This window comes from Perognathus longimembris, chromosome 3, assembly GCF_023159225.1.
Source record: "Perognathus longimembris pacificus isolate PPM17 chromosome 3, ASM2315922v1, whole genome shotgun sequence".
Taxonomy (NCBI): domain Eukaryota; kingdom Metazoa; phylum Chordata; class Mammalia; order Rodentia; family Heteromyidae; genus Perognathus; species Perognathus longimembris.
This window is the reverse complement of record NC_063163.1, coordinates 42324748-42349726: the sequence shown is the minus strand read 5'-3', so window position 1 is coordinate 42349726 and position 24979 is coordinate 42324748. Positions and strand designations below refer to the sequence as shown.

General features: G+C 41.3%; 2 protein-coding genes across 2 annotated transcripts in view; one reads left to right on the top strand and one right to left on the bottom strand.

Annotated features, from left to right (window-relative positions):
* Nucleotides 1–2379: 2379 nt before the first annotated feature.
* Nucleotides 2380–6884, bottom strand: Nudt15 (nudix hydrolase 15). The gene is made up of 3 exons (XM_048341371.1): nucleotides 6374–6884; nucleotides 3051–3247; nucleotides 2380–2894 (listed from the first exon to the last, which is right to left on the bottom strand). The coding sequence occupies exons 1-3, from the start codon at nucleotides 6529–6531 to the stop codon at nucleotides 2734–2736; spliced, it is 516 nt and encodes a 171-aa protein (XP_048197328.1). The 5' UTR covers nucleotides 6532–6884; the 3' UTR covers nucleotides 2380–2733.
* Nucleotides 6885–17407: 10523 nt separating this feature from the next.
* Nucleotides 17408–24979, top strand: part of Sucla2 (succinate-CoA ligase ADP-forming subunit beta) — a 29312-nt gene continuing 21740 nt past the window's right edge. The window contains exons 1-2 of the mRNA XM_048341369.1: nucleotides 17408–17558; nucleotides 23909–24089. Of these exons, the coding sequence (XP_048197326.1) occupies nucleotides 17469–17558; nucleotides 23909–24089 (271 nt within the window). The 5' untranslated portion in view covers nucleotides 17408–17468. The remainder of the gene's footprint in view (nucleotides 17559–23908; nucleotides 24090–24979) is intronic.

Here is a 24979-nt window from a genome sequence, read left to right as displayed (position 1 = left end):
CTTCTTTTTGCTCAAGGCTAGCACTCTGCCACTTGAGCCACAGCACCACTTCTGGCCATTTTCTATATATGTGGTGCTGGGGAATCGAACCTAGGGCTTCATGTAAACCAGGCAAGCACTCTTTGCCACTAGGCCATATTCCCAGCTCCTGTTATATGATTCTTACAATCATATTATTATATAATTTCTTACAGCAGATCAAAGTCAACTGATTTCCAATGATGGTAGTGGTGGTTACTGTAGGAGGCAATACTTTTGGGGTGCTGATAAGTTCTATTTCTTGATAGTGGTAATTCATTGGAATTCTTATATGCATGTTATTCTTCCATTTAAAAAAATTACTGAGCAAGCTAATCTTATTTCCTTAACTTTATTATTCAAATAGATTTAAGTATTTATGGAATCCTACTCATAAGCCAGCTACTGTGCAAAGCATTAAGGATACCTAATGAGCCTTATTTATGGTACATGCAGCTTGCTGAAGTCATGCTTACTGGCTAGTTTGCTTACCTATAAGATCCCATACAGAACAACTTTTAGGGGTGATTTCTATCATGGTTTTAACCATTAATTCTCACAGCTATGACTCCTGGCTATCACTTCTAGCCCATGGAGTGAGCTAGACTCCCATACTCCTTCCAAGGATTGGCCGACATTAGGCAAAGCCATGCCTGTATGCTGGGTTGGGAAAGTGAACTGCAGGACCTACCTCATGACAGTTCTCCATTTTGGCAGGCTGATCCAGTCCCATTCCCCTGGCTCCAAATTCCTCACTTCATTCACCAGCCCTTAATCCCTCACTCTGGGCCTAATTTTATTCCGAAGCTGTTGACTGCTTATTCTTCCTCTCTCTGTTTGAATTCAAGTTTTTGTTTTGTTTTGATTTGGTTCTGGTATTAAGGCTTGAATTCTTGATTGACTTTCTTGTTACAGGCACTCTACCCTTCAGCCATGCCTCCAGTATGGCATTTTGCTGGTTAATTGGAGACTGAGCCTCACAGACTTTTACAACTGGTTTGGCTTTGAACTGTGATCCTCCAGGTTTCAGTCTCCTGAGTGGTAAGGATTAGAGGTGTGAGCTACTACCCCTGGCTGAATTCAGCTCCTTTAGTGATAACCTGGGCAGGGACAGTGATTAAGGCAGGTGCTTGCCATCAGGACTTGTAAGCCTAGCCTATTGAAAAGTCACTAAGAAAAGCAAAACAGCCTAGTCCATGGTAGGCCTACTCAGATCATGGTTTCGACTTTCTGGACTGATAGCTGTTTTCCTGGTTTATTTCTATTGGGGGTTTCAAGAATCTCTTACCCAAATAGCCTCTTTCTCAGTACCCTAAGTATCTTGTTCATTGGAATATATTCTTGCTGTGTAAAACAAGTATATCTGCTTGTATTTTTTTATTCAGTAATAAAACAGAAGTAGTCTCAAACACAAATGACTATATATGACCATGTGCTTCTGAAAATATAGAAAACATTATGCAGTTCTTAGTTTCAAACACAAACTTCAATAATTTCCCCTACAATATACCTAGCCATCATGATTCCTCTACAAGTAGCGTTTGGATTTCAAGCACTCCACCTAGTGGCAGCTTTATGCATACACACCTTTCGCTGGTAGGTGCATCTCTTTGTTTCACTACTGCTCCTCCATAGAAACAGGTCTCCTCCCAGCTACAGTGAATCTTAGTTGGGGCTGGACTGAGGCAAAAATCAGGACCCTATCTCATAAATAACAAGAGCAGAAGGGACTGGAGATGTGTTTCAAATGGTAAAGTGCCTGCTAAGCATGCTTGCAGCCCAGAATTCTAAGCCCCAGTACTACCAAAAAAAGAAGGGAGGGGTGAGGGAGGAGTGGGAACAGAAACAGGAAGTAGCAATTGAAGTTGGTGGCTGTTTTGCTTACTCATTACTCTCCCTTTGCCTAGAAATTCTGATGAAATGGAGAGTTGCATGCAAAACTATTAAGTTCTAGCAATATACAAAAATCCAATATTTAAACATTTGACAAATAAAAATAAGGGAAAATGTAGGCTAGGAATTTGGAATTAAGTACAGACTTACATTTCTCAAATTTTCTTGAGGTAAATAAAATAGGGGCCATGGATATACCTCTCAGTTAACAGTTATCTTTAACTGATGCTTCTTGTAAGAACTACTCAAATTTAGCACTAACACAGAATATGACACAAATCTAATTACTTGCACAGAGAGAAAGAAGGGGAAAGGGAGGAAGAGGATAGGGGGAAGGGAGGAAGAATGCCTCAAAATGTGATCTTATATCTGGATGGGTACCTGGCTCAAGTGGTAGAGTACCGAGCAAACGGGAGGCCTTGAGTTTACTCTCCAGTACTTCCAAGAGACAACACAATACCCAAGATATAGCTTAGTAAAAAAAATAAGTTTTTTTTATTAACCAAGTAACAACATGTTAACCTAAGTTTTCTGAAAAATAATTTTTTCTAAAACAAAAAAGTTCATCAGTGAGAAGGGTATTCTGGCTTTACAGTTTTATATCTGGCTTAGTTCTGACAGCTGATTCTCATATTTGCTTTTGTATCTGGTCTGTTACAATACCATACAGCCAGGCTCTGGACATCTCTGTACACTCATGAGAATAAAAGTGAAAAGTTACATGCCTTAAATACAGTTCTGGCCTTGAATACCCTGAAAGGCTCCTGGGAACTGCCAGATACCTGTTGAGATTCAAGAAGATTCAAGAAATTCAAAAGAGATTCAAAGAATCTTTTTGGTGAACTGGAGATGGTTTCCTTTGTATCCTTCCAGATGGCTCAGCTCTTCTGTAAATGGATTATAGCCTTGCTCCTTCAAACAGCGGAGTGCCCAGAAAAGCTGGTCTGGAGGAGGGAATTCTTCCCACGGAACCCACTCCCAACCTGGAGAAGAGACAGATTGTCAGTGCACTTAGCTGACACAGAGCACAAAGAAGGTACTCTGGTACGCTAACCTAGATTTAGGAAAATAACTTAATTTGACTGTGATCTGCTGCAGGCAGACAAGGCAAAAGGCACCATTATATACAGTTGTCTTACTTTCATTTTTTTCAGGTTCTACATTCTTTGGTTCTGGGTCTTGGGTCCTATCAACTTCTCCTTTCATCAGTATAGTGACATAATGGTAATTCTCTTTCTCAACAAATGAATTGACCACTGAAGCAAAGCGGACATTTTCCAGGCGAAGAGCAGCTTCTTCCCAGGTTTCCCTCTGAGCACATTCTTCCCAAGTCTCTCTAGAAAAGAGATACATTCCACTTATACAGTTTATTCTTCTCTTTCTTGATTAGAAACTAGTGTAAAGGCAAAAAGAACAGTAACTGGCTTGCACTTGGACATGATGAAAATCTTTGCTGGGTGAGTGCATTTCTGTAATCCCAGCTGCTTGGGAGGCTCACTTGAGTCCAGGAGTTCTGGGCTGCAGTGTGCTCTGCCAATTGAATATCCTAAATTCAACATGAATGTGGTAACCTCCCTGGAGTGAGAGGCTACCAGCTTGCCTAAGTAGTTGACTTTCTGCATGTCCTACATCGACTGATCCAAGCAGCAAAAGGACTTCACAGAGAACAAAAAAATAACACTTAGCCCACTCAGCATGAATTCTCAAGCTGGATGCAAACCTGAGCAACTAGAAGGCAGTTCAATGGATCCATTTCAGAGCATGGGCTTTGGGTCAACTAGACTTGGATGGGGCTTGAAGGCCTTTATTTTCTATCCTAAGGACAAAGAGAAGCGTGAGCTTTTGTACTGGGTGGTTATGTTGAAGTGCACTGACTTTTCCAGGAGTCTCACCATTCCAGCTTATGCCTCAAAACTGAGGACAGTAAGCACTTCTAGATTCTCACTGGTATAAGGGAGATCAAACAAGAGGTCATCTGAGCTTGTAGATTTGCCAGGAAGGCCGGACTAGTCCTTGACCCTCTCAGAAGACAGAGGAAAGATGTGCATTTGCTATTTTGTGGGAATGTTTCCCTTACTCCTGAGGAACAATCTGTCCGCAAGGAGAGACAATCAAAAACAATGGGTCACAGAGGCCAGGAGATTTGCCGAGGAAATTGCAGAGACTCACAGGCCTACCCCAGTGCTTCAAAGCAGGGTGCTAGGGAAGAAGCTTGGGAAGATCTGCAATGTCTCATCATTTTAGGATGCACAGAGGCTGATGTTTAACCAAGCAGAGATTCCTGATGAGAGCAAAGAGATAGTATACGTTGCACAGAGGAGCAATGGGTGGACTGCAGCAGCCTCCATGGGATCAACAGCCTGCTCATTCCTTCTTCCTCTACACTGCAGGGGGGCGGGGGAGGGGGTGGAGAGAGCAAAGCAATGGCTTCACTTTGTACATCACAGGGAGAGATTAGAACCAGGAATCACACTAAAGGTTTATACTGGATTAGACTCTGGAATGCTTGGAAGTAAATTGTAAGGGCCAAATTTCCATTTACTTAAAATAAACTAGCACAGGAAAATTTACTGGAAATGTCACGTGTGGAAAAAACCCTCATGTTTGGAGACAATGGAAGGACAAAATAAAGTTATTTTCTCTTTGGCCTCTGTTAAATTTAGCTGTCAGTATACAGTTCTGTAAAGACCATATGACAGAGAGCAGTTTTGCTTAAGCACTTAGTAAAAGTGCATTGAAGTTCAGTGTTGGCGACCATCATTGATACTGAATCAAGAGCCCAGTACTTTCCAGTATAGCTGTCTCTAACTATTCTAGTAATTATATATTCTATGTAGTCCTTAGCTTGTCATCTAAGTTTGGCTAATACCAACAATCAATAAAGTACAATTAATGTGCAGCTATGTAGACAATTTAGGTTTTTGTTAATACTGTTTTGGCAGTGCTGGGGTTTGAACTCACACCCCTTCTGCTTTATATTTCTAATAGGGTCTTGCACTTTCCCTGGATTAGCCTGATCATTATCTTCCTATTCATGCCTCCTATGTAGCTGGAAAAACAGATATATACAACCGCACTGGGCTTCTCCATGGAGATGGGTATAACTTTTTGCTGTGGCTGGCTGCAAACTGAAATCCTTCCCATCTCTGTGTCCCAGCAGGTAGGATTGTAGGTGTGAGCCATAGTACCTGGTCCTATTGTCTGTTTGTTTGAGACAAGTTCTTGTCTATGTAACTCAGGCTGGCTTTGAACTTGTGATCCCCAGTGCTGGGGTTACAAGTATATACCACCACAGTGGTTTATAATTTGGTTCTTAATCAAAACTTTAAAAATGTATTAACTAATGGCTTATCTTAATTATCTGAAAATGACAAACAATATTTTTTTTTAATTCAGAAGACCATTTTAAAAAATTCAACACGCTGGGTGCTAGTGACTTACATCTGTAATCCGTACTCAGAAGCTAGGATCTGAGGATCATGGTTCAAGGCCAGCCCTGGCAGGAAAGCCCATGAGACTCTTATCTCCAAATAATCACCAAAAAGCCAAAAGTGGAGCTGTGGCTCAAACCGTAGAGCACTAGCTTTGAGCAAAACAGCTCAGGGGCAATGCCTAGCCTTGGGTTCAAGCCCAAGATGAAAAAAAAAGTTCACATGCTAAAGATATTAATTTCATATTTTATATTAAAAAACACAACAAAGACTGATTAAAAGACACTAGTATGAAGCTTTTACTTTTAATTACCAAGACAAATGCTCCATATTTTCAGTTGATAATTGGCAAAGACAAAAGGCAGGTGAGACATTGCAATATATATCTTTCCTTTCATCCCAATGGGGACAAAAGAGCTTAAAAAGGACATTTTGGAGTTAATTTAGGAAGAGGGCTTGGGGCTGTAGCTGAAGTGGTAGAGCTCCTACCTGCATGCCTACCAAGCATGAGGCCCTGGATTCAATCCCCAGTAATGCAAAACAAACTAACAAACATTAAATTGGGAAGAACATAAAGTAACAGATGATATAAAGAGCTGATGTTAGAGAGTGGTATGTTTTTACTTCTAGGTCTATTTAGGCAGAGGACTTGGGTATTTAGGGATACATCTAAATCTCATGGAATCTCACGGAATCCTGGATGGTCAGCTATGGACTGCTGGGGGGTTTAGAAACCCCAACTCAGCTCCTTCCAGCCCCACCTGGGACAAGTAAGGGTGAACTCACCCGGGGGACGTGCTTTCTCTCCCTCCCCCACCCCCCGCCCCCGGCACAGCGCCCCCACCCGGCGGGAGACTGCGAGACCTTCGGCTTCCAAGAGAAACTCCTAAGAAACTACGCACGGCGAGAGCGCAAACGGATGCGCACGCACGCACGCGCGCACGCACGCACGCACACCGACGCGCAGGCCCACCCCCTGCAGACTTGTGTTTAGCCTTGCACGTTCCGCTTTGCCTTGCCGACCTGCTCACCCGAACTCCAAATGGCCCCCAGGAAGCTGGAAACTGCCGGCTCCAAAGGACCCTTTCCTCTTGCCCAACAGGACGCATCGAGGATGCTTGTAGCTGGTCACAACCACTCCGACCCCGACTCCGGGCCGCCGCGTTAGCGGCTCCGTGCTGGCGCTCATAGTGCCGAAGGCCTGGCTTGGTCGCCCCTGGAAGGACACTTCCGGTGGCGTCCGCTTCGGATCTCGGCTCGGCTTGCCCCAGAGCTCTAAACCAAAACGGGCCGCTAGGCTTCCGCCTCCTGCAGAGGTGGGACTGCGTGCCGAGTTTTATTTTAACTAACGCCACTTATTTTTGCACTTCAACACTGAGGTGTCCACTCCCAGATCCCTCCATACCACATATTTACAAGCCACCAGCGGTTTCAAACCTCTGGACCCTTACACATTCTTTTATCCTTGAGTGACCTTCGTTCCAAGAACTTACACTAGGCTCGGTTCAGTGAGGTACCAGGGCAAGAGAAGATCCTGTAGAAACGGCCAAATGTAAGTCACTGTGATTCAAGAGTACACATAAATGAGAGTTTGGAGTGAATAAGGGCTAGTTGTGTTAGAATGTGTTAAGTGTTTGATACACTTGCAGATGTTTACACACCGTGCACCAAATAAAAAATAAAATAGAAAAGGAAAAAAATCGCAGCGGACTCAAAGAGAGCTATAGCTAAAACAAATGATTCGCCTCTCGATGGGATTTACTTTTAAAATATGAGTTTTTATTTCTATTAATGTACACAGTTTTAAAAACCAAATGGTTATGAAAGAACAACTTTGACCTCTAATCCTGTTCTAGAGATACTTTGAACTCTTTGGACTATTGTTTTTGATATTTGCATACACACACATTTTGCTTGCTAAGGAATCCAGTTAAAAGTTACTAAATGTGCCAGGCACCAATAGCTCATGTCTGTAATCCTAGCTACTCAGATGGCTGAGGGTGGTGGTTCCAAGCCAGACCTGGCAGGAAAGTCCAAGAGACTCTTCAATTAAGCCCCCCCCACACACACACACACACACACACACACACACACACACACACACACACACACACACACAAACTCCAAACCCTGAAATGGAGCTATGGCTCAAAAGAGTGCTAGCCTTGAACAAAAAAAGCTCAGGGACAGTGCCCAGAACCTGAATTGAAGCCCCAGGACCTTCATTCTCTCGGACTCCCACCCCCTCACACTTACTAGATGAAGTCAGCATAGGGAACCTCTATGAGAACTGCACTCAATAGGGATTGAGATTGGAGAGAATTCAATAAATTATTCTGTGCAAAATATATTTACATCTGAAATACCATAATGAACCTCCTTGGTGCAATTAATATACCATCATAAGAATAAATTCTGTTAGATGGGAGAGTAGGGGTCAGTGGCTAGAAAAGTTGAGAAGACATTTAACCAAAAAGAGTTATGAAGTCAAATTAGCACTTGAAAAGGTGCTCACTATTGTGAGTTAATAGGAAAAAGGGGAAGTATAAAGCACACTGAGGCTCCCTCTACATATGTATTAGAATGAGTAAGATTCTTTCCTGTCTTTTCCTCTCACCCCGCCCCCAACCTCCCCTCCCAAACAATACCAAGTGCTTAGGATACAGAACATTTAAAACTCTCCTGTGTTGATGGGAATGTAACACAGTACAGTTTTGTCTGGAAACAAATTGCTGTTTCTTCAAATGTTTGATGTAGCTGGGCACTGGTGTCTTACCCATAACCCTAGCTACTTAGGCTGCTGAAATATAAGAATCATGGTTTAAAGCCAGCCTGGCCAGAGAAGTCTGTGAGCCTTTTTTTTTTTTTTTTTGCCAGTCCTGGGGCTTGGACTCAGGGCCTGAGCACTGTCCCTGGCTTCTTTTTTGCATAAGGCTAGCATTCCACCACGTGAGCCACAGCACCACTTCTGCCTTTTTTCTATATATGTGGTGCTGAAGACTCGAACTCAGGGCTTCATGTATGCGAGGCAAGAACTCTACCACTAGGCCATATTCCCAGCCCTGTGAACCTTTTTTTTTTCTTAATAATTAACCAGCAAAAAAAAAAAAGCCAGAAGTAGGTGTATAGCTCCAGTGGTAGAGTGCCAGTTTTGATCTGAAAAGCCAAGCAAGGGTGTGAGGCCTGACACAAAAAAATTAGGTATATACTTATAATACAATTCTGCATTCTCATTACTAGCTAGTTAACTGAGACAAGTTAAAGTTTATGCTTATATAAAGGATCTGTATGCAACTATTACAGTGGCTTTCTTCATAATCATCAAAAATTGGAAACAATACAAATATTCTTCCCCTAGGAGATGAATAAACCAACTGTGATATAGTCATGAATGGAAAATCATTCGGAAATATACAGGAACAAATATCAGATATCCTCAACAATACTGATGAATCTCACTTGCATGATTGTAAGTGAAAGAAATCAGATGTAAAACACTACATGCTGAATGATTCCATTTATATGATATTTGGAATAGACAAACTCTAGGCACAGAAAACAGGTCAGTATTTGCCTGGGAAGGGTGGATTGCAAAAGACATGTTGTTGTTTTTTTCTGGGTAGTTGAATAGTTCCATATGTTGATTATGGTGGTGATGACATGATTATGTGTAATTCACGGGAGTGTATGCCAAAAAAGGATGAATTTTACTATGAGTTTATCAAACTTCAAGTATGTCTGACCTTTTTAAAGAAGGCAAAACAGAACAATGCAACATGTATTTGCAGAAAGGAAAAGTCAGGATGCAGATGGAGAGGGTCAAGGCAACAAAAAACCAAATGGCTTTACTTCACATCAAGAGTTATCATCCTTGTAGGCCATTGTGTCTCTAAAGATGACATTTTTGGTGAGGCTAGCCTTATATTGGGGTTGTTGGGAGACAGGCTTCTACTCTTACTGGGTCTTGGAAGGTGTGGGGGACTGGTGGTTAAGATTCCTATTTTTAAAAAGTTGCTTCTAACCATAATAAGAAGTTAGGAGCTTAGAGAGAGGATGACTAGATAAGGAGTATAGACTGTGGCATTCAGGATAAATCACAGTTAGTAATCAGTTTCAAGTTTTCCTTTATTGCATTGTAATTCCATTTTACTATCCAAGACCTTCATGAGCTCCAGTTACATGGTATAGCATCGTCTTAACTATGCTGTAAAGAATTGGAATGGGGGCTGGGAATATGGCCTAGTGGCAAAAGTGCTTGTCTCCTATATATGAAGCCCTGGGTTCGATTCCCCAGCACCACATATACAGAAAACGGCCAGAAGTGGCGCTGTGGCTCAAGTGGCAGAGTGCTAGCCTTGAGCAAAAAGAAGCCAGGGACAGTGCTCAGACCCTGAGTCCAAGGCCCAGGACTTCCCCCCCCCGCCCAAAAAAAAGAATTGGAATGGATAGGGGCTGCTTTTGCACAAAGGAATGGCCAAAGAGAAGCATCAATCCCAAGAAGCAATGAGGTCTTTTTAAGTCTCAGTATCACTGATACTCAGAAGAGTGACTAACACCTAAATGCCTATAAAGAACACTTGAATGCAAGCTACTTTTCTATATATGAGTGTAACAAGATAGTGTAGTGCGTTTACACAAGCTAGAAAAAGATTTTTCCTTACAAACTAGAAAAAACATTTTCCCTAAAACCCTTATATTGCAGGTTAAATGGTGGCATGAGTCATTTGAAAGGGAAAAGGCACCACACTGATGTGTAAGAATCACACAAGAGGGGCTGGGAATATAGCCCACTGGCAAGAGTGCTTGCCTCCTATACATGAAGCCCTGGGTTCGATTCCTCAGCACCACATATATAGAAAATGGCCAGAAGTGGCGCTGTGGCTCAAGTGGTAGAGTGCTAGCCTTGAGCAAAGAGAAGCCAGGGACAGTGCTCAGGCCCTGAGTCCAAGCCCAGCAAAAAAAAAAAAAAAAAAAAAAAAGAACCACACAATATATGTGTTTACTCTCCAACTGCAAAATCCACTCACCATGTTTCCTTCTGTAGGCATCCTTACCAGCTGTACTAGCTGAAGGGGGTGGACAAGTCCTTGCAGTGTTAACATCCCACAGAGCTGTGTGAGGCCACATCTCCTCTCTAGTTTATCCACATTCCCATAGAAGCAGTCCCTGTGCCTATGGCTACTCTCTTCCCCAACCTACGACTTTTTCAGGAGAGTGCCTTCACCTCACTTTGATTACACAGAAATAGTGAACCCTTGGCCTGGAGGGTAATATTTGTCCTATTCTAGTGCATCCTTATTTTGATAACATCTTATCTGCTTTATTTTCCTCATGGCTTGTTTATCTATTACTACTATGGTAGGTTTTTATTTTACCTAAAAGTTATCTGATCTCACTTCATAGTGTACACTAAAGCTGAGAATTTTCCTAGCAATAAATTATGAACAAGTTCTTCTTTATTTCCCTAGAAAATAGCTAACTAATGCAACATTTATACTACTAACAAGGTATAAAATGAAATAATGTAGTTAAACGACGCTGCTTTTCTTCAGCCATAACTCCTTGTCAGGGTGCTGATCTTGGAGTAAGAACCCACTGTTGTGAGATCATTTCTTCACTGCTCTAGACCCTGCACAGTCCTGTGTTGACTGAATGTGCCTGGTTCTCCCACACATAAGACTCTGGTTTGAACTCAACTGATTTTTTTCCTTCTGGCACTCTTCCTGTGTTTTACAGTTGAAGCTCCATGTAACTCAAAACCCACCTTGCAGTTTTATATAGTATTGAATGGTGCATAATGTAGCTAAATCATACACTTAGATCACATTGCAACTTATGTCTGAAGGAACATTTTTCCCTCTCCTTTTTTGCCTTCTCACACACACCTCTCATCTCCCTCCTAACACTGCATATCATTGGATTGAGTCTGTGTGAAATGAATTAAATATTCAATATGTTTCAATTTGATCTAGTCACATTCAATGTGTCTTGATTAATGTCTGACCTCTCAGCTTTCTCTTATTTCCTTTAAGATGTCCCAAATATATCAGATTTATGGTGTGGCTCCTATTCTGTTCTAACACTTTGGAAAACCATGTCCTTGACTTCATGTGGACCCAGCATGGGCCCCAGGGACCAGCAAGAAATCAGAATCTGAGTCCTTACACAGAAACCTCCCCTTCCACTCATCTGCTGTGCCCCATGACTATACGCTGTGGTCAAGTTTGTTTTGGTATGAGGGACTCTCTTGGGTAATATCAAATCATCTCAAGTAGGAAAGTTGACAAGGCTGGGCTAGAGGCAAGGGATCCTGTCTTCAACATTGCTGTTACTTACCTGATGAAACTTCTTTATATCAGAAGATTATGAAAAAGAAAAAGTAACAATTCACTCTCCTCTTTTCTCTTTGAGACCAGAAAGGGAGCTGATACTCTCCACTTAAAAAATCTATAATTTATGATCTGGCTTTAGTCCTTCATATTCTTATGGGAGGGCTTACAATCAGACTTTGCAGGCCTATTGTCTTGCTATGTAAATTTAGTTAGAAAGTAAGCATTACTTCTATCAAATGTGCCTTTCCTGTCATTAATGTATTAGATGGGTATTATCTTGTAGTAAATTACAGGTAGTAATAGCCATACTCTTTATTATTCCTCTCATTGAGAAATGTAACTCAAGTACCCTTATTTTGAATCTACTTGTGACTTTCTTGACCAATAGAGTAAGACAGAAATGACATATGATTTGCTGGGTTAGGTCATTAGAATTCTTGAAGCTTCATCCCTCCTGCCCCCTTGGTTCTTAGAAGACTTACTCTCAGAAATCCAGGGACCATGTGAAGAGTCTAATTATCCTGCATCTGCTATGTAGGAAGCTCAAGCTAGCCACATGCAGAGACAGGGAGAGAGATGCTTGGCGGCCTGTCACTGGCTTTTCCAGCCATCCTAACCTAGGCAATTAGATATGTGATCCAAGAAGCCATCTCTATTGTTTCCACTTGAGCACACATGGAGAAGAACTGAAAAGTCCAGATGACAAACAGAACTGAGGCACTAGCTACGTGATTTGAGAGCACCAAGTCCAATAAAAATGTAGAACTCAAGGTTTAATACTGTTCAGAAGTTCAAGATGGTGTAAACAGAGAATGAAAGGGGCCCCTTTATTACTACTGAGTCACTTACAACTCACTCACATGCCTACTTTAGATACACAGAATACTCAAAACCAGCAAACCCCAGTCCTCACCATGGGAAGCCAAGATACCTGTCCTTGCCGTGGCCTGCTCACATCGCTGACCTATCATTAGTATAATACAGTGATTGTGGTTTTTTTACACCACCAAAATTTGGGATTGTCTGATTAGTAACATTGCGTATAATCCCATTACAGAGGAATAGTTACCAGTGTTTAGCCTTTATATGAGTTATTTAAAGGCACTATGAAGTAACAATGTAGCAAACACTAAAATGTTAAGCTGTGTTAGAATGTTGGCTAGACCTTAAGAAGATTATACTAAATGCAGACACAAAATGACACATACTATATGTGTCCATTTGTATGAAATCTATAAGAGGCAAAGTCATGAAGACATGGAATAGAACAATGACTACCTAGGGCTGGCAGGTTGAGTTTGCAGGAAAGTAGGAGGTGACTGCAGATGGGTAGCAACTGCTTTGTTGTTAACTGGAGATTAGTCCCATGGACTTTCTGCCCAGACTGGCTTCAAACTGTGATCCTCAGATCTCAGCTTCCTTTGTAGGATTATAGGTATGAGCCACCAGGGCCTGACTCATGTATAAAGTTTGCGAGTGCTTATGTATTTTATCATTAAACCTTTTTATCTAGAAAATGTCTTCATAACTTTATTGTGCCTCCTTATGTCCTATCATATTTCTCAGTACAAGCCCTAGCACAGTTCTTCTGGGACATGTTTTAAAATCAGTACTTACAGCTTAGGATACAAAAAAGGCAAATTAATAATTATTTGATATTTCTAGACACAGAAGAGATGATTAAATCTCTACTGTTGTGCCGATTTTACAAGGTAACTGTCCAGAATGAGGAAGTAAAACTCACCTTATATTGAAAAGGAAATGGGTAGGCTAACTGAAATCAGGGAAAATTAGTTAGCTGCTCCCGAGTTGGGATTTCCTTCATTCTCCTTGGTTCACTGAAATATGTCACCAGATTCAGGCCCACAGATATGAGCATACCAGAATGTTCATGGTCTTCCTTGGAGAAAGAACTTAAGGATAGACAGAGACATGACTTAGTCAGGAGCAGGCTTAATAATGCAAAGAAAATGAAAGCAAAGCCAAAGCAAACCCTCCAGCTGGGAGGACAGGCAGGCCAAAAGAAGGTGCTATGCAGGAGCTGCCAAGACGTCAAGCTTTTTGGGAGTTCAGGACACAGTGGTGGTCAGTCCTGGAAAATTAGATTATGTGTCATTACCTAGAAGTCTCCTGCTAAAGGACCTACATGTGAGGGAGGTATGGCGAGGAGGCAGTTCTTGGACTTGGTTGGTCAGACTAGGGCTGGTATTTTTTGCACATTCCAGGGACCATTGGTAATCAAGACCCTGCTGGATGTCATAAGCCATTCTGTTAATATCTGAAGTCTAGGAGGCAATTTCTTATCAGTGTCCAAGCAATGCTTCTCAGCCATTAGGTTTTCTAACTCCTAATTCTCTATCTGATAGTTCAAAGGGAAGATCTAGTTCTTCATGTCATACTTAACACAGGTAGTAGCATTTTTTAGGGCTAGGACAGATAGACGAGGTGAGAGGGAAATTAAAAACAATAAAAATACAAAACAGGTCAGACTTAGGAATGAACAGAACCAGAAAGTAAAGGCTGGAAAAGAAATCACTACGAACAGTGAGCTTTCCTCCTCCCATCACTCTCCCTTTTCCAGATATTAAGTTATCATCTCCTGGATTGTGTAGGGAGACACTGAATAAGAATGCATGTCTGCCAAACTGTATTATCTGTTATACAGATATTGTGTATTTTGAGTAATAGTAGACCCATCTGAGCCATGGTTTTGGTTATATATCATGCTAAACATATTGTCTTCATGCCTGAAATCTTCATGAGATGGTCAAGGATTGCTAGGTGACCGGACCATATATCTAAATGGGGATTCAAGACAGAGTCCTCTCAGCTCAGGTAGTATAGACATAATTGTTAGGTCCACTTGGGAGAACATCCCCTCTTTTCCCTCTTCATGAAGGACAGCACGTTGCCTAGCCAGAAATCATCTTCATCTGATCTGGTCACACCGCCTTCTCACCCTTTCCTATATATCTCTCCACCATTCGTTCGAGCCACTACACCCTACTCTAGACTGCAGCCCACCAGTTTGGCTCTCCCAGTAAAGCCTTTTTCTGCCTGAACCATATGGTAGACCCTTTTTGGCAGTCCTTACAATCATACCAACCACCATTCTGAGCCTTAAAATTCCCACCTTCTGCAGATGAGGAATTCTCCTTTCGCTCCTTATTTTATCCTGCTCTGCTTAGTAAGTTCTTGCTAAACTTCCACTTTGTGAGATTTTCCTTTTTGTGAAAACTCTAGAACTGCTTTCCATGGTGTATTTCCAGGACCACGATTGACAAGAGAATTGGGAAGCTAAATAGAGAAGCCTCTCCCAAGAGGTCTCTTCTCCCTTACTGGGTGTTCTCTTGTCCATTTCTTTCTCTGATAACATGTGGACATATCCACCATCCCATATGCTCTAGGTCATTTCTCCTTCCTTGTTCTTTTCTGCTGGCTCTCTATTTGGCTACAGCTACAGGGTTGTGCCAGCTTTCCAGAGGTTTCTACTCTTTCCCTTCACACAAGGGATTTGAAGATCTTGGTTGTCCCTCAAATGCTCCTTAGTCTAGATTCCCAAATCTCTCTAGGGGCAGATATGCCCTCTGTCCTAGACAAAATGGTCCCTGGGAGTATACAGCACAGACGTTCTTCTCAAGGAACCATTGCTAAGATTCCTGCTTTTCTTCTTAGTCTCCCTGCCCCATGCCCTCCAGGAGTGAGTAATGTCAAGTTCTACTTCTAACGTATAAACTTGAGTCCTTCTGGGCTTTGGCTTTTGGAAGCCAAAGTTCAGTCTCTTGTAATTCAAAGCATGTGAAACCTGTCCTGCTAATGTGTTCTATCATTCTTTCCTCTGGAGATGAACATTATTAATTAAATGTAGTAAAAAGTAAAGGGCTAAAGAAAATCTGAAGTATGAGTCATAGTTATCTCAACTTCTCATCCTTCTACCCTGATTGGGAAGCAATCAAATAAAATCCATGACAAAAGGCAAGTTTTCATTTTATTCCCAAGTTCTCTTTTCTCTTCTGTAAATTGTAGGATTGTTGTCAGGACTACAAAGAAAATATTTGTAAGCATCTGACTAATAGATGTTTAATAAACATCTATGATCTCAGCTCTGTGTAGAACTTACAGGTAAGCAGATACATTGAAGTTGTTTGTAATTCATTCTAAATTGATTAATTCTGAAGTTAATAGTAGGACACATCAGCTAAAGGCATTGTCTTTGGAAATCAAAGCATGACGTGCAAAAACTGGAAGAAGTGACTGTTTCCTGACACTTAGAAAATGTCTTTTCTCTTTTCCCTATGAGTCATTTATTATCCTGGTGGGAGGCAGAGAAAGGTCAAAGGCAAGAATTCTGTTGTACTTTGAGAAAAATTTGTTTACACGCACACCACTCTCTCCACCAGCAAGCAAATAAAAAACCAAAATTCAACCTTTATTCTACTTACCACCTTCTGCTATCCTGCCATATTAGTTTCTAAGATCTTTGAATATAAGGATCGCAAGCTGTGAAAATAAAAGCTAGGTAAAGCATGTCAGCTTAAAATTATTAATAAGTTAGTCATTCATATCAATGGGGTTTGAGTGTGAGATTTTCATACATGCATTGTGTGATGTGCACTGAACAAGCCCAGCATCCCTTTTCCCACTCTTCCTCCTCCCACATCCTTTCCAGTCTCTGTTAATCACTGTTCCACTTTCAAGTTGACATTTGTTGCTTCATCTTATGAGAGAGAAGCATGAAGCTCTTATCTTTCAGTATCTATTTTAACATAGTGGCCTCCAGTGTGCCATGTTTTAAGGCTTATTGCCTAATATTACAAAAAAGTTAGCAGATAGGAGAGACCCATCATCATTTTTACATTCTTGCTTTCTCTTTTTTTTTAATTTTTGGCCAGTCCTGTGGACTGGACTCAGGGCCTGAGTACTGTCCCTGGCTTCTTTTTGCTCAAGGCTAGCACTCTGCCACTTGAGCCACAGCGGCACTTCTGGTCGTTTTCTGTATATGTGGTGCTGGGGAATTGAACCCAGGGCCTCATGTATATGAGGCAGGCACTCTTGCCACTAGGCCATATTCCCAGCCTCTACATTCTTGCTTTCTTTAAATGAGATCTTAAGAGACACAGAATTATTTTGGGCTTACCAACTTGTCTTAGTTTTGGATTGTTGTGGTTGGTTGTACTATCCACTCTATCATCAGTTAAAGATAGGTGACTTGACAGTGCACCCTCTTTCTATTCAGTGGGAAATGTGCTCCTGACAGAAAACAGTGAGTCCCTCACTGTTCTTTTAGCACGATTATTTAGATCTTATCCGATTCTCTAGTAGAGGGTGCATCCAGAGGTAGTTGAATTGCCAATGTCTATTTCTCCCCTTCACTGTTTCTAACTCAGAAGCTTCCCCAGGAATTTTAGTGTAACGTTAGTTTCGTGGGAAAGCACCATGCATTTTTCAAGTCAACTTTTAAAACTCGAATCCCCCAAACTTAGTGTTTTGCACAAACTCCATTTTACATGTACGGTTTCAAAGGCTCAGAGAGGTTTAGGTCACACGCGAGTGACGTTCGTGTCGTCCTGGGGCCACAGGTCTGATGCCCAGGCTGCAGGGGACGTTCCGAAGGTCAAAGTTTGGCTCCGCGGTGGCCCGACCCAACCCTGACGCCGCACCCAGCACCTGCAGGGTTAACAGGAGGCCCCGCCCCCCGAGGGGGCGGAGAAGGGGCGGAGTGCGTGCCAGGAGCAGCCGCGTCGCCTCTCTGCGCCTGCGCGAGGCGCCCAGGGGACGGGGGTCGGACGCAGAAATGGCGGCCTCCGTGTTGTACAGCCGGTTGTTGGCTGCCACCGCTTTGAGGAACCACCGGCCCGGGACGACGCTGCGGGCCGCTGCCCAGGTACGGCTTCCGGGTCTCATTCTTGCCTGGAGGGCCGTCAGGAGAAAGGGCGAGGTGGGACCCTTGGTTTCCGTGGGCGAGGCTTGAGCCGGCTTCGGGTCACTTCGGCTGGGGTGACATATCCCGAGTGTCCAGCGGGGCCCGCGGGCGGCCTGCCCGGGGGCTGCGGCTCCCCGGGACGGCGGCTGCCCGCGGTCTTCCCCACCTAGCTCCTCCTCCTTCTGAGGAGGAGGCCGGCCCGCGGCCCGGTTCCGAGGGGGCGGCGGGGAGCCGGCGGGCCCTGAGGCGTGCCCGGGGGTCGGGGCAGTTCCAGTGAACGTCCGGTCCCGGGAGCGGTGGGCCGCGGCCTTCCTCGCTCGGGTCCGTGCGGGGATGCTGCTGCGGGGGCTCCCCGCGTGTCTCCAGGGAGCTGTCACTGGTAGAGATGACTGCAGAGGACCAGCTGTGCCCTGCCGGCTTGTCTTCCCCAAGTAGTTGTGGGTCCTTCTGGCTGTTAGTGGTGATGTTTGTCGGGGAGAGGAGGAAGATCATCTTTTACGTGGTTTCATTTCTCCTCAGACCCCAGCGTAGTAGCCATTGTTAGTTTGTTTTTTATTGTTATGATTTGTTATTACTTGGAGTATTCATGGTGTTCAAGATACGGAACGAAGCTTTCAGCATCGCTGGAGAGAGCCATGAAGATACCCTACCCTACCCCCTGCCCGCATCATGGGTGGAGATTCTGGTACATTGGGGACTAGGACCCCCAGAACTAGTCAGGTGAAATCGGAGGTTTAATTCCAGGACTATTCTCCTCGAAAGGTTTGCTGCTCTACTAGTTTAAAAATGTAAGTCTTTGCCCGTGCCTTCTAATGTTGCCACCGTGAACCTGCGGTGGGCCTGACTGACTTTCTAAGTCAAGTCTGGAGTTTCAGGTTGTGTTCTGAAAGACTCCTCGGGCTTGCCATATACGAATAGGTTTAGGCTTTTATTGCTGTTATTACTATTATTGATAATTATTATTTTGTCGGTCTCGGGGCTTGAACTTAGGGCTTGTGTGTTGTCCCAGAGCTTTTATTGTTCAAGGCTAGTGCTCTACCACTTGAGCTACATTCAGATCCACTTCTGGCTTAAATTTTTGTGTGTGTGTGTGTGTGTGTGTGTGTGTGTGTGTGTGTGTGTATTGTGTTGGAGATACGAGTCTCATAGAGAGTTTCAGCTGGCTTCAAACTGGGATCCTAGGATTACAGGCATGAGCTACAAGTGCACAACTATTAATTTTTTAAAAAGCTGCTTATGCTTTCAGTCTAGGGGTAGTGAACTTTGTTTCCGAATACAAGGTTTTTTGTTTATTTTTGCTTGAACTGCCTTAAGGGGTTATTGGTTTGTAGGGAATGAGAATTTGGTAAATAAATGCGTTCTCATTCTTTCTATTCATATATATATTTAAAAATTTTTTTTTTTTTTTGCCAGTCTTGGGCCTTAAACTCAGGCCTGAGCACTGTCCCTGGCTTCTTTTTGCTCAAGGCTAGCACTCTGCCACTTGAGCCACAGCACCACTTCTGGCCGATTTCTATATATGTGGTGCAGAGGAATCGAACCCAGGGCTTCATGTATAGGAGTCAAGCACTCTTGCCACTAGGCCATATTCCCAGCCCCTATTCATAATTTTTATGTTTGGAGATTCCTTTTTGGAAAAGATTTTGTTTCACTGGATGATAATATGCCTAGCATGTTATCTTTTTAAAAGCTGCTTTCTGCCTTGACATTAAGAAATACATTTGATTTTGTAGATGAGGACAAATCACTGCATTGGCTTAGGAAAGTTGTTTAAGGTCACATTTTGAGGTTAGCAATTCTTTTCAATATCTTGTTTAGCCCTTTGATCATCTTCCATTTCTTTTTGTGACTTTGTTGAAAATAGTTCAGGTTATGACCATATAATTTCTTAATTTTCTTGGATTTGGTTAGGGCTTGGTAGCCTTTTGGCAGTGTGAATCTTCTTAGCTTTTCCTCTGTTTTTGTTTTTATTTTAGATGACAGCAAATTGTACATATGTATCTGTACATATGGTATATTTATCAGTGTGGTGTTTCAATATGTATATACATTGTATAATGATCAAGATAATTAGTATTTCCATCATCGCTAACATTTTCATTTCTTTGTGATAAGAACATTATTTTCTTTTCTAGCTGTTATAGAATAACATTATTGTTAACCATAAACACCCAAAACTTACCCTGCTGTCTATTTTTTGAATAATTAAACTTATTTATTGTCAAAGTGATATACAGAGGGGTTACAGTTTCATAATAAGGCAGTGGGTACATTTCTTGTACAATTTGTTACCTCCTCCCTCATTCTCCCCTCCTACTCTCTTCCCCTCTCCCCCCATGAGTTGTTCAGTTGGTTTGTACCAAATGGTTTTGTAAGTATTGCTTTTGGAGTTGTTTGTCTTTTTATCCTGTGTCCGGTTTTGATATTCTCTTTCCCTTCCCTAGTTCTAATACCAGTATAAACAGTATCCAGGGTACTCAGATGAGATAGAGTGATAGCGTGTGGACAACCACAGGCAGGGGATACAAGAGGATCATCAACAAAAAAAAGCGCTACGGTTTCACATGGCATGTTGAAAGTAATTACAACAGTGATATAGCCCTCGTTTCCATAACATGGAGTTCATTTCTCTTAGCATCTTATGCGTTCATAAGGGCACAGCTATTGGGTTCTTGTGATCCTCTGCTGTGACTAGCCTAAACCTGTGCTAATTATTCCCTATGAGGGAAACCATAGAATCTATGTTTCTGGCTCACTTCACTTACTATAACTTTTTCCAAGTCCTTCCATTTCCTTACGAATGGGGCAATGTCATTCTTTCTGATAGAGGCATAAAATTCCATTGTGTATATCTACCACATTTTCCTGACCCATTTGTCTACTGAAGGGCATCTGGGTTGGTTCCATGTTTTAGCAATGACAAATTGTGCTGCGATGAACATTATTGTGCTGGTGGCTTTAGTGTGTTCTTGTTTGTAGTCTTTTGGGTGGATGCCCAAGAGTCCTCCTGTCTAATTTTAACTTTGTACTTTATTGACCGACTTCTCCTTGGCAGTTAGAATCTTCTAAGTGACAGTATCAAGAAAGATAAGTACTTCAGTGTGGGAGTCCTTGTGATTATATAGCAATTTGTATTACTAACAAAATTGGTAACTGATATTCATATTCTCTCTCTCTCTCTCTCTCTCTCTCTCTTTCTCTCTCTTTGCTTTTTTGTGCTAGTCATGTGGCTTGAACTCAGGGCCTGCCACTGTTCCTGAGCTTCATTTGCTCAGGGCTAGGCATTCTACCACTTGAGCCACAGTGCTGCTTTTGGCTTTTTCTGTTTATGTGGTACTGAGGAATTGAACCCAGGGCTTCATGCATGCTAGGCTACTCTACCACTAAGCTACCTTCCCAGCCTTCTTCTTCTATCTTCTTCCCTTCAGCAATATGTTTGTGAAATTAATCCATTGATGTATGAACAATAGCTATTTTTTTTTTTTTTTTGCCAGTCCTGGGGCTTGGACTCAGGGCCTGAGCACTGTCCCTGGCTTCTTTTTGCTCAAGGCTAGCACTCTGCCACTTGAGCCACAGCGCCACTTCTGGCCATTTTGTCTGTATATGTGGTGCTGGGGATTGAACCCAGGGCTTCATGTATACGAGGCAAGCACTCTTGCCACTAGGCCATATCCCCAGCCCCAACAATAGCTATTTTTAAAATGTTTTTAATTTTTAAAAATACCCTATTTATGAATGTATGGCAATTTACCCATCCTTCTATCAATCCTTCTATCAATGGGCAATGGGTCATTTACATTTTTTTGTCTGAGTAAAACATTCCTATAAATGCCTTTGGTAGAGATTGAACTTGTTTATTGCAGTATATTCATGAAAGCAATTTTTGGGTCAGAAGATAAGCATACAGAATCCTAATAGGTTACCAGCTTTTAACATTGGAATAACATTAGAACAAGGAATTGGGTTTTCCTGGTGAAATGTTAGAATTTTAGTCAAATGATTTAGAAATAAACTGCTATTATATGTGACTGATTTATTAGACTAAGATTCTCCGACTGTAGGATATTTAGGTATCAGCTGAGTGAAATGTTATCGGTTCAGATATCCTTGGATCCAGTCTATGTTTTTTAGAGAAGAATAGGGTCCAGGAACCTGCATTTTCAGAAGCAGATCTAGCAGATTCCATGCTTACTTTCAAAGAAAAAGGCTTTATTCATATAATGCTCCTTTAAATTCTGTTCTTAGGATACTGTATGTTTGATACAAGCTTTCAGTGAATAGTATTTTGTGTGGCAATAGTGCAGGTGTGTAGATAAAGCTTGAAAGTGTGATTTTAGTGTAGTCTTCTGAGGCTTGATTAGAACTTAATTTGTTCCATATATTAAGCAAATTAGGATTGATGTGTTGGAAAAAGGAAGACAGGCATTTTGACAAGTCTTGATAGGTTTAAGACTAGGTTGTTACTTACTGGAGGTTTTCAGACTAATAGATGTGCTTACCGATGCACATCATTTTTCAGCTCTTCACAATTTTGTGGCCTTGATAGCATAAGCTGAAGAGTTAGCCTTCTTACCATTTCTCCTATCTCAAATGTAAGCTGACACTGTATAGGTGGTTCTATAATAATTTGGAACCCAAATTCCTTTCATATACATAAAACTTAAAACCCTGGCTTTATTTAATTGGACACTATGGTATACTGCTGAGATCTACTCTTCAGGTCCAAGGCATTCATGGTCTGAGCTACTGAAAGTGCAGCCTGGAAAAATACTCAGGCCACACCTCTCACTTCATACTTTTTGGAGTAATTCTGAGTCAACTTTGCTCATAAATACATTAGTTTCCCCTTCTTCAGTAAAGAGCACTCTTTGATCTTCATTTTCTTTTTATATTACTTAGTATTTGTTTACTTATCACCTGTCCCCATCTTCTTCAAAATACAACTAACTGGGCTGTAATTGTTAGGAGATAACATTGTTTTGCTTTGTTTACTAATGTGTATTTCTAGTAGCTGGATGCTCAATAAATATTTTGTGGATATGAATGAATAATCTACATAAAATGAGAAGAGTTAACTTTCTTGGGAGCTTTGTGGTCCAAGCTTTTATGGCACAAGTTTAAAGAATCAGTTAGAAGGCATGTATTACAGATGTTCTTACAAAGGTTTGTTCTCTGAGATTTGTAGACTATGAGATGGAGAGTTGGGTGAAGTTAATTGGGAAGTGATCGGAATTGATATCCATTGGAAAGTAAAGATGGGAGAATTTGAGTAGAGGTATAGTTACAGCAGAATCATATTATTCCCATGGGCCATCTAACTTGGCCCTCCTACTTCTAATAATGTCAGTGGTGCAGGTTGCCAAGTCTGTAAAGGACTTTAGGCAAAGAAGCTTCGATGATGGGTCTGGTCTGAATGCTGTCTGAGCTAGTACTTCGCAGCAGCTCAGGCCATGAATGCCTTGAATCTGAAGAGTGGATCTGGGCAGCACCCTACAGTGTCCCTGGTAGTTAAAGCAAGGGTTTTGAGTCAGGTATATGAAAAGAATAGGTACCAAATTATTTAAGTATCATCTCTAGTGTCACATGATTTGTTTGATGTTAGAGGAATGGTAGAGAGAAAAAGTTGCCAAGGAGTTTGGTTTGGCAGAAAAGATGAGATTGGTTTTTCAGATCTTCTGAATTTGCATGTAGGTGAAAATACCTTGTAAGTCATTGAAGGTAGGCTAGTAAGTCTCAAATATAAGATAAGGACTAGAGATGATAAGGAAATAGTTAACAAATGTAAGTAAATTTTGATATTTAGCTGGTAGATTAGCTCTTAGGTTTTGAGAGAGAGAGAGAGAGAGAGAGAGAGAGAGAGAGAGAGAGAGAGAGAGAGAGAGAGAGAGAGAGAGAGAAAGAGAGTGTGTGTGTGTGTGTGTCCTGGGACTTAAGCTCAGGGTCTGGCTCTGTCTTTTAGCTTTTTTGCTCAAGTCTAGTACTCTACCACTTCAGCCACAGCTCCATTTCTGACTTTTTGATGGTTAATTGGAGATAGGAGTCTTATCGACTTTCCCATCCCAGCTGGCTTCAGACCTTGACCCTCAGATCTCAGCCTTCTGGGTAGCTAGGATTACAGGCATGAACCACCAGCACCTGGCTAGCTTTTAGTTTTATATTGTAATTTAGGTATGATGAATATTATGATTATTTAACACAACAATTTATAGTTATGAAGAGCTAAACATTATATAGAAAATATTTTGGAGAGGTTTTATTTAGTAAGACTGCCATATTATTGTCAAATATAAATATGTTTCCAATTTCTTTAGGTTTTGGGAAATTCTGGATTATTTAATAACCATGGACTCCAAGTACAGCAGCAACAACAAAGGAATCTCTCTCTACATGAATACATAAGCATGGAATTGTTGCAAGAAGCTGGTGTCTCTATTCCTAAAGGATTCGTGGCAAAGACATCAGATGAAGCTTATGCAATTGCCAAAAAATTAGGTACTAAATTAAGCAAAACTTTTGCCATCTTGATATGGAAATTTTGAAAATACATTAATTTTGCTTTTGGTTTGATGATAAGTTTTGGCTTTTGTTTTAAAAAATAACTTTATGATTGTTCAATTCTACAATTATTATGTAATTTTTGAACTGCTTTCATGCTATTGACTTTGCAGTCTCATATTAGCTTTAGTAACCTGAAGCCCTAAGTTAAGCTAGAACATAATTATGGCAAAAGAAATTCTGTTTACTACTTTGTAGCTTAAAGTATTGGTGGATGTGATGCTTTTTCAGGAAAACGTTGAAGGAAAGTCTTAGCTGTTTATGTGTGGTTATGAAGAGAAGTCCAGTACTTTCCTTTCCTGTTTTTGATGTGAAAAATATGGTTGTGCTCTAGAATGTAAGCTCCATGAGAGTAGGGTTTCTTTGATATATTTGTTCAATGATAGATCCTAAAGTTGTAGGAAAGTGCCTGACATGTATCAATAATACTGTTTATTGAATGAATTAAGTACTCATATGACTCAGTAGATTATTTTATCAACATTTTGTCAATTTTAATTTATAGTAAGCTGTTAATTAAAAAGCTTCCACTCAATTAAGTTTATACTTTTAAAGATCTAACACAAGAACATAATAATGAAATAATTTAGTAGTTATACATTGTGTTTTCTTTGTAATAGTATTTGAAACCCACCAATCTTATGATTAACATAGTTGATATTGTATGTACACTTGATTTCCATTTTTTCTGTATCACATATAGTTCTCATATAACCAAATTCTGAAAGTTTATCAGAAAAATATTTATGTAGGACCTTTTTCATAGAGAAAGATTTATTCTGATGCCAGTCTCCATGATACTGTTCCATCTTATAGTTTCTAATGTT